Genomic DNA, 10,477 nt, shown 5'->3' on the forward strand with positions numbered 1-10,477 from the left:
CACTTATAGAATGGGAAACTCCCTTCTTGAGAACACGGAGGCAGAAAGGGATCTTGGAGTCATTATTGACTCCAAGATGAACGTGGGCCGACAACGCGAGGTCACGGCTGGCAGGGCTAACCGGACCTTGTCGTGCATCCACAGGTGCATCTCAAGCAGGGCCAAGGAGTTGATCCTCCCCCTCTACGCAACTCTGGTCAGGCCGCAGCTGGAGCATGCGTCCAGTTCTGTACACCGCATTTCAGGAGGGATGTGGACAACACTGAAAGGGTCCAGAGGAGGGCCACCCACACAATCCGGGGACTACAGGGCAGACCCTACACTGAAAGGCTGTGGGACCTAAACCTGTTCAGCCTTCACAAGAGAAGGCTGAGGGGGGACCTGGTGACTGTCTATAAACTCACTAGGGGGGACCAGAAGGGTTTAGGGGAGACACTGTTTCCCCTAGCGCCCCCTGGCATGACAAGGAACAATGGACACAAATTATTAGAGAGTAGGTTTAGATTAGACATCCGCAAGAACTACTTCACAGCTAGGGAGGCTAGGAGCTGGAACCAACTTCCAAGGGAAGTGGTGCTGGCTCCTACCCTTGGGATCTTTAAGAAGAGGCTTGATGACTACCTGGCTGGACTCATTTGAGCCCAGTCTTTTCTCCCGCCCAGGCGGGGGGTCGGACCTGAAGATCTACAAGGTCCTTTCCAACCCTACTTCTATGATTCTATGAAAAATTCCACCAGAGGAAAAAAAGTTTAATGAATGGCTTTGCTCAGTTTGCTTGTGAAGCCTTGTCCATTATTGCTAGCTCTTTCTTTCTAGGCTGTTATTATTTACCTTCCACAAAACAGTAAGCCTTTCTTATCCGCTAAATCTGTTTTAGTTTTAAATTTCTGTGGAGCAGCCAGATGCAGTGATGAGCGCTATATAATACTAGCTCTTATATAGTACTTCCCATCAAATATGGTACACACTGGCTAATTCTCATCAGCTGTGAGAAATAAGTATGGTAATTTTATACATGGAGAAACTGGTGGTTAAGATAGTCATCTGGGATGAGTTAGGACCAGGTTCAACTGCCTTGTTTGAAACATGATGAAAAAACTAAGCAGCATAGTTAGATGCCTCAAAATTGTGCAAGTCAGTAGTTGGCATGGAAGTCAGGTAAGGTGGATTTCATTCCTTCAAGAAAATTTAAAATCAATATGAAGAATGCTTCAAACAAATTAATGGGGTGGGGTGATCTCTTTCATTGGGTCAACCGCAGTGAGAAGGTACAAGTCCCTCCCCCTGCAGTTGGCCTAAAAAAAGATCGCCTGCAAAAAAAATCCTTGCCTCTCAAATTGCACCATTTCTTAAGGAAACTAAATTTAAAACCTTCATTCAGCCACTAAGAGTGAAGTCAGAACATCTGGTAACCCACCCTGACCTCTACAAGTTACATATATTATGCAATTACCTGGTTAACTGCAATTAATTCAGACTAGCTACATATGCTATGGTGCCTTAAAAAGGTCCAACCAGCTATGAAGGTATTGCTGGAAAATGTATAACTTTAGAGCTGGTTTCTATCCAGTTTTAATTTGCACATGCAGCCTGTGCCCCTGCAGCTGGGAGCCCCGTCAGCCAAGCAGAGCTCCCAGCTGTGGGGACACTGGATTGTGACGGGCCCCTCTGGGTGGGATTATAGCAGCTATGGTCTCCCACCTTTGGGGGGCATGTGGGGTGCCTGGTCAGCTGAGGGGGCTCCCAACCATAGGAGTTTGCTTCTTGCCGGTAAAAGGGGAGCTCAGGAACAGGCTCCTCCTGCATGGGCAACAAACCTTAATAGGGTCCAATTTGCGATCCCATGATCACGCCTCCTGCCATGCACATGTGGAGACATGATTCTGCAGATTGTGCACTAAAACCCATTGTAATATTACTTGCAGGTGTAGAGGGGCCCTAACAAATATACTGTATGCGTTCGCTTGAATTCCTCAGTCCTGGAAGTGTTTGAGTCTCAGCAAAATGGTGGGAAGGTCTGCCCCTGAGCAATACCTACTTTTCAGTGCTCAGCCTGCTAGTTTCTCCTGCCTGCCCATGCACTGTACACAGCTGCCATGCTGCTGCATACTCTAGTTTTATGCCTGACCAAAAGGCTGATTAATAAGCAGATATAGGATAGTTATACATACCTTTTAGCTCCTGTGCACACCATTTTTCCAGAGCTGAATATAAGTGCAGTAGTACGTGGCTCTCTTATTCTCATGATGACAGCAGCAAAACGCTAAAATGCAGAAACTGAAACAATTAGTCATCTTACTACCTTGATAGCTGCACATAGGTATATGCAGTAGCAAATGTTCAGCTGTATTAACTATCAACTCGATTCTACATACTACACTTCTAGGGTCCTAACAGACGTAAAAAATACAAACAACCATCCCCCCACTCAGAGTTTTACTGAAAGAGGCACTGAGTCAGCTCCCCAGTGTCTACATAGTTTGGGTGCTTCAGCAGGGCTTTTTGGTACCTTTATCTAATAGCTGATTGAATCAGCTATTAGATAGAAGTGCCAAAAAGCTGTGCTGAAGTGCATGAGCTATACAGATGCTGGGTGAGCCAAGTAAACTGACGCAATGCTTTGTCTGGGCATGCACTGAGCTTGGCACAGGGGTGCACTGACCTGAAAGTAAAGCGCTGTTCCTGTCCTCCCCCCCCACCAATCTGTAAGCAACTCTAGAGATTCAGATCTCAGAACAGGTTATGAGCAATCTGAAATGAGAATTGAGCCTTCTGACTCTCCAGCAAATCTGTACTTTTATCACCATATCCCTATCAAAATGCTCTTGTCTCCTGTTAATGGGGCAAAGGGCCATGCAACCAAAAGGGAAACTGAATTTGGCAATATACTTGAGTGTTGTCTGATGCAACAAAATAACAATAGGAAAAAAGATTTTCTCTCTGTGATCTTTGGTCATACTTATAGATTTTGGCAAAAGCTTTGCAGATGGGAGTTTGATTTTTTTAGTTGATTTTTTTTCTCTTTGTATCTTAAAGGTACTGAGATTTATAAAGGATAGTTCAACATCTGAACACTGGCTGTGGAAAAGGTAAAAACAGAAACCAGAGGGGCATGTTTTACTGAACAGAAGTTGAATGTATTACTCCAAACACACACTAATACACACAATTAAACCTAGCTCCGTCCTTTAAACCTACCTTTGCAAACATGATGCATAACATTTAATGCCTTGAATGCTAGAGATAGCAAGCTGTTCCTATAGCAGGCTTAGATTAAGACAAGGATTGATAGGCATGGTTTTTCTTGGTACAGGTATTCTATAAAGTCCTCTTCTCCCAGCTACAGAAACTGATGCTTAATTCAAGATTACCACAAACCACAAACTTTACATAGCCACATACTCCCTCTCAAAAGCAGCATTTCTGCTGCTGCCCAAATTTGCTTTTGCTGCAATTGCATCCCACTTGCATGTGATTTTGAAACTAATTTTTTGTCTCTGGATTTATGAAAAAGTACAATTCTAGGTGCCATTTCATTTAAATGTATGTATGTATGTATGTGTGAACACTTGTATTGCTCTAGATTACAACTTAAATCCACCATGGCATTTCCTTAAAGCCAGGATATAAAAAAAAGAAATTCATGGGGACCGTAGTTAAGGCATAAATGAGTAAATAATATCAATTCAACAGTGTCTAAACCTAATATTTTTAATGCAACCTTTCAGTTGTTACAGCTGCAAAGATAAGGCATTTTATTAAGTCAGTGCATAAACCATTCCAGGGTCTCTGCTGCTAAGAGTTTCTCTGCCCTACAGAATAGTAATCATCGTAGTCATCTGCTCTCACTACTGATATTTAGAACTTAGTGGACAAAAAAATGGACCAAAGAAAAGAAAATCAGATCGATTTCAGTTTGCTGTACCATCAAATCTAAGCAGGAGCAGAGGAAGAAACTGGAACTACCAAGTGAGAAGGCTCAAATATGGAGACTGGAAGGGAGTTGAAATAAGAGAGACCCTCACACCATTACAGGACCAAGAACACTGAAAGAGAGGCAGAGCAGTAGAGGTTATGGAACGTTCATAATAGCTTCATAGGTTGTAAGGCTAGAAGGGACCTTGGAAGATCATTGGGTCCAGCCTCCTGTACCAAGCAGGAAAGACAACTAGGGTCAGGTGACCACAGAAAGGTGACCATCCAGTTTCCCCTTGAAGATTTCCAGGATAGGTGATTGCACCACCTCTGCAGGGAGCTTATTTCACAGTCTGGACACCCCAGCTGTGAAGAAGTCTTTCCTAATGTTGAGCCTGAAATGGTCTTCCAGGAGTTTGTGACCATTACTCCTGGTGTTCCCCAAGGGTGTCCTGGTGAACTGTTGTTCACCAAGCCCTTGATGCACACCCCTGATATAGTGGGTAAACTGCTACCAAGTCCCCTTTCAGCCTTCTCTTTTTCAGACTGAAGAGTTCCAGGTGGCCAAGTGGTCCACCGTGGCTCAAAGGCTCTGCTGGGAGCACAGAAAAAGCTTTCTTTCTTTCCAGCTAGCAGATGGAACAGGCAGCTTCAAGTTTATACATTTATTTGCCCTGGGTTCCCTTCCGACCTTATGATTCTATGAAAGATGGGCGTCCTTAGTGTAGTGCAGGGACAACAACCTACCATTTCCAGCAGTTGGAAGATGGAGGAAATTTCCACCATCACTATGGAAACTGTCCTGCCTTAGAATGTGCCAATTAAACTTGCCTCATGGTTTTCTACTGTAACTTATCATCAACCTCCTTCCTACCACATGCTGAACTCAGGTAGTACATCTTTCAACTGGGAACTCTTCAGACATGACCCCATGAAGGGGGGAAAAAGAAGAATTAACATATTAAAACCATACTGCTGAGAGGACAAGTCAAAGTTTTAACATGTTTAGCCAGGAGAAGTCAATTGTAAGATGCTTCCTAAAATAGACTGCCTTCCAGCTACTGTTAAAAGACAAAACACCACCAGGGTGTTCCATATACCGTTATCTAAAACATGTTACCATCAGTCCATCCTCAGTGAAGACAAGCTCTCCGGTACAGGCATCCTGTCCTCCTGTGTACTTTTTTTTTTTTTAAACTTTTGTATCTCAGGCCAAATCAGTTCTGAATACTATTGGCTGAGCAGAGCTCAACTGTTCAAGTCTGTGCAGCACTACCACTGGCAAGTATCTACTCTCCCAGACTATTTATCCTGGGGCTTCAGATACTCCTAAATCCATAGCATGCATCCTATATGTAAGCCACAAGCCCAGAGACCTTGAAGTTTAGATGTCCTCTAGTCTCACTTGCCCCTAGCTAAAAGGCCAAAGGAGCAAGCTACAGGAAAAGCCCAGGAGCAATCTCCCATCCCCCCAAAACTGTGTAGCCGAGATCCTCCCATTGGGGTGCCCATCCACAGAGCAAAGGACAAGGCTCTACCATCCTATGTGTATGCACAGCTATACAGCAGCCACCACAAGAAAGCTGCCAAAATACATGCACACCTGTGCAACTCTTGGAGTCTCCACTTCATCAATTGCGCTAGGGGACACAAAATTCACCTTAGAGGGGCACATTGTTAAACAAGCTGCAACAGCTGGCAGCAGGGGCAGACATGTCTACACATACTTTCCCATAACCGCCAGATGGCCAGTGAACCCCCTTTGTTCAAAGGACTGATTTTGCTCTGCTGGCAGAAAGAAATGGTTCTACTGTCACAACCCAGCCTTTTGTGTCATCCATTAATTGCATGAAGGGGCTCTAAAAAAAAAGCAGCAGCTCTCTCCATTTAGGACTACAGAGACCCAAAATGCAAAAACAGGAGACATCTGACTCCCAATCTCCTTTGCAGATGAAGCTTGGAGACATGGGCACCTGCAGATGGGAAGCAATTACTAAGGCCAGGTCTTGCCTTCTGCCGGGATTGCAACACTGGTTAGGTGATAAATTATTTCTATACTGATACAAGCCCTTGTACAGACAGTTATACCAGTATAAACATGCTTTTCATGCTACAGCTTCTCACTCACCAAAACGGTAAAAGCCTATCTGAAAGAATACTTTTTGCTGGTATAAGCCTGTGCCTGTGAGGAGGCTTTTCCAAGTACAGCTATGCCAGCTGGGCATCGGTACCACCTAGGCTTAAGACTTTACCCTTTGCTAGCAACTGAGTGCTAACAGGTGAATTAGTAACAAGTTTCTCTCTTACCTTGGGATTGTATTCAGCATTTCTAGCACGAAGTGCGATGGTTTTTAAGTCAAGTTTACAACCAAGATTCACGGTGGATACAATATTCCTGAAGATGAGTTAGAGAGTGGTTAATATTATATTTCATCAAGGACACTCGAGTTCTCTCTGTTTTTAAAACTACAGTGGCTACTAGAATGTATCAAATACATTCACAAGAAAGCTCCATTGACTGTGATGGGGTTGCAAGAATTATTTTGGTAGTGTGGCAGCAAAGTTCTGAGTTCACAGAAAGAGGCTGTTTCCCCAAGATAGTCAAAAGGTTCCTTTGCAACACAATGTAAAGACTTTTTTTAAAAAAAATGAATCATTTAAGTGAGTCTCTATATTATCTGCACCCAAAAGAATGTTATTTTTTAATACAAAGTACCCAAGAATCGTCCCTTCCCAGACCTTCCCTATAAATTACAGTAAGGATCACAGCTCCCCATTTTCTTGCTAAATAAAGGCATGCCAGATCTTAATCTAAATTCTATATCTTTCTTTCCTATTCATAAATTAATCCTTGTCTCATCTTTTAGACAAGGTGAGACAGGATATTGGGCACAATTCCATCTATATTTGACTAGCAGATTCTCACTACCCCCTTTCTACTGTAGAGAATCTGTAGGTGCAGTGTTAACACTTTATTAAAAAAATAGGAAAAGCATGTCCAGCAAACTGTAGTTATTAATATTTTAAAGACTCTCACAGCTCAAGCATGCAATCAGCTATCCTCAAGTCTCTAAGGTTATGTGGTGAAGAAGTCAAGATTGTGTCTATTTGACAATATACACTTTCCAAGCCACCACAAAAACATAATTATATTCAGCAACCCCAGGTATATTAGATATATAGCTGAAAGAGATCATCAAGTATTCTTACTTCTGCTACAGAACAACTATGCTAACAGAAGCATTATTCAAAGTCCTCCCTACATTATATGACTGCCGTGTACAGCTATGGCAGCAGAGCCCCTAGGCAGAGCGGCTAAACAGAAAGGCAGAACAGGCATCTCCAGTCCTAGAGTATCCCCTAAACCACAGAACCTGTGCCAGGCAAGACCCTCTTGTCAACATATCTGCATCCAGATGGACCAGACTCATACACAATACAGCTGTGCTGGCAAAACTCAGCGTCTCAGCCCAAGAGTGAGAAGAGCCATTAGAAAAATGCCAGGTATACTCACTGTAGCTGTGGCACAATCCCAGAGCTTTCAGACGCAGGGGTAGCAGGAGTTATTGGGGTCATAGGGGTCATTGGAGAGGGGTAGAGTGGTGTGGTTCCTGGTAAAGGAGCTGTAGTAAGAGTCTGTGAGTGGAAGAGTTGTGGAGTTTGACTGGATGTTCCCTGTGTTGCTTGTTGTGATGTGGATTGCTGTGCTGCTTGTTGCTGCTGCTGCCGCTGCTGTTCCTCCAGGATAGATAAACTGTTGGTGCTTTGTACAGGCTGCGGTGTCAGTCCAGTGCCATAAGGCATCATGGGGCTAAAAATTGGAATTCCTGGAGTCATGGCACCCTAGAAGGGAAAGTACAAAAGATAAAGCAGATGGAGTCCAGATGACATTTAGTCTATGAGGAAAACCAGACGGAAGTTTGAGGAGTTTAGGAACAAGCATGTCTGCTTGAGCATATTCACCAGTCCAAGCAATAAGAACTTAATATTCCTCAAAGTGCATTTTACGTCACAGAAAAAGTCTCACAACAGCAGTTCCCAATCTGTGGTGTGGGTACTACCAGTGGTACGCAGACAACCTGTCAGTGGTATGCATTAACAGATTTATTACAATTAGTTTATGACAAAAATTTGCTGGTGGTACTTTAAGTTTAAATTGGTGGTACGTAATCTGTCAGTTGGGAACCGATGAAATAGAGATAATGCTTTTTCTTTTCCACCAACCAGGAAAGCATTATTCAGTGTCAGCGTATGCATACCACAATGCCTCGTTCGAATACACTTCAATTAGAAAAAAACAAAAGCCAGTGAGATTTTGGGTCATAAGATGCGTTCCCTTACAAATATTAAGGATTTGTTCTGCAAATATCTGACTACACTGAAACAGCATTTTATCAGAAACTGAGACATTTAAAAATGCTACCAAGGCTAAAAACAAACGACTGATTTGATTTGGATTTGAGCATTTTCCCCCTCAGCAAACCCCAGATTTTACAGACTACTGCCAAAACAATTGTGCTACATTAACTAACTGTGAAGTGTTCAAATTAACACTGTGTCTCCGGATAATCACAGTTAATTCAAGTCAACTGTCATTTAAGTTTTGACTATAAAAGGCTAAGGGACAGTCCAGTCTGCTTTTAGCCTAAAATTTCAAACAAGTTTCCATCAAGCAAATATTCCTGGGACTGCAGATCACACTAAGCTGTTGTAGTTGTAAGCATTTATATAGTTGGCATCTAATGGAGTTATTCATGTTTGTTTACATGAGAAACTGAAATCCCTTCTGCAAAGACATTTATCCTGCACTTACATTTTTTAACTATCTTATTTTTACCTGAGGTGATGCCAGTCCTTGGGCATAGGGCGGCAAGCTGTTGTTCTGATCCATGATTCTGATTACTTCTTTGGTCAGGCCAGAATTATTTCCAGTAACTCAAGAACAATAATTCCACACGATAAGGGAGTTGTTTCCCCTAAAGCATTCCAGCAACCAGATTTTCAGCCACTTCTGAACGATTATTAAAAACTTTAGCTCCAGAAAAGTGTGTTGCAAGTCTAAAACACAATTCAAAACCTGAAAAAAAAGAAAGAAAACTCTCTTGGTAACAGCACCTTTAAAAATGTATTCAGCCACTGTACAACACAGGACTCTTAAACACATTTCTTTGTACACACCTGTGCTGCCCTAGAAACAACCCTTCCTCTAAAAATCTGTCCATACAAGTAGCTTTACTCACATGAACAGACCCGTAGGTTTCAGCAGGACTGCACACACAAGTGATTGCAGAACTTAACCATTGTTTATAAAGACTTCCAAATATATCAGCAAAATGTGCTTTAAATTGTTTAAAGTCTTTCCATAATTACAACCTGGATATCTTTAAAGTTTTACCATAATTTTAAAGCATTCATGAGTTCCAGGTGGCTGGAAGTCATTTAAGAGCAAAATCCTGTTACCTAAAAAATGACCAGTAAAACAATCTCCTTCCCCAGCCTGAGCCAGCATAAAGCAGTGAGGCATTTCACCATGAAGATGCACTGAAAAACATTACGAAAAATTAGCAGACAGGGTTATTTGGGTAATGCACTATTCTCTCAAGTGAATTTCAATGCTAGGCTGTGTTCCTTTAGCAACAATGTAAAATACTGGATTATCACTGTAATAATATTTTGTCAATTCTTCTTACAACTTACTGTGTGATCTCTTTTATTAGACCAACCCAATAGTTGGAAAGATCGTTCTTTGCAAGCTTTCAGGCACAAACACTTCCAGGCATGGGGAGACTTTGCTGGTGTTTGTGCATTCTCACGCTACTATAATAGTAATAATTATCATCATCTTTATCCTATTAAAAAATGCAAGTCTATGAAACGCGAATGTGCGGCAACGAGGATGAGAAGGGTTGAGAGTCTGCCACAGCTGACTCCCACAAGAAAGGAGCAGTTTGCCAACCAGCACACATATGCCTCTCCTAAACGCGTGCAGTGCAGCGTGGCCCTACCTGCCCGCTAGCAGCACACCAGCACGCTGCAACCAGGCCGCTCCTCTCCAAGGCCAGATGCTGGGGGCATGCAGGCTAGGTCAGCCATTGTAAGGGACAGTCTGGTTGTCCTCTGTCAATATGAAACCCCGTGCCTTTATGTCCCCTATTTTTCTCTTCAAGAAAGAGAAGTCTGGTCCCTTGAAGAGAAAGGCATCGGGTCTCTTGAAGAGAAAAATAGAGGACATTAAGGCATCAGGTTTCGTATCAACAGAGGACAGAGGAGCAGAAAACCAGACTGTCCTCTATGATGGCCACCCTAATGCAGGCAGGTATGGCTTTCTACAGCAACCGCTCTGCCGGGGAGGGGAAAAACTCGCAGGTTTCTTTCCCATCAGCAGAGAAGCCTGCAGAAAACCTGCTTACCTACTACTATAATTACTGTTATTATTATTTGCAATTTAATAACATTTCTTTATAAATAATTGCGTATTTAATCATTATTATTCTATAAACAAGTGAAGCATGTGTGTGTCCACGTGGGTGCGTGAGGCGTGGGTCCCGCGTGGGGGGGGGGG

The 10,477-nt window shown here is 42.8% G+C and overlaps 1 protein-coding gene across 2 annotated transcripts in view; it reads right to left on the reverse strand.

The window, feature by feature from the left end:
* The window catches only part of TBP (TATA-box binding protein), an 18,149-nt gene that overhangs the window by 7,147 nt on the left and 525 nt on the right, over nucleotides 1–10,477 (reverse strand). For both annotated transcript variants that reach the window (XM_019527315.1, XM_019527314.1), the window contains exons 2-5: nucleotides 8,753–8,992; nucleotides 7,430–7,758; nucleotides 6,223–6,310; nucleotides 2,172–2,263 (exon numbers count right to left, since the gene is read on the reverse strand). In XM_019527315.1, coding sequence (XP_019382860.1) covers nucleotides 2,172–2,263; nucleotides 6,223–6,310; nucleotides 7,430–7,758; nucleotides 8,753–8,806 — 563 coding nt within the window. In that variant the 5' untranslated portion in view covers nucleotides 8,807–8,992. The remainder of the gene's footprint in view (nucleotides 1–2,171; nucleotides 2,264–6,222; nucleotides 6,311–7,429; nucleotides 7,759–8,752; nucleotides 8,993–10,477) is intronic.

Source organism: Gavialis gangeticus, unplaced genomic scaffold, assembly GCF_001723915.1.
Source record: "Gavialis gangeticus isolate Ggan-Ray unplaced genomic scaffold, GavGan_comp1, whole genome shotgun sequence".
Classification (NCBI taxonomy): Eukaryota; Metazoa; Chordata; order Crocodylia; family Gavialidae; genus Gavialis; species Gavialis gangeticus.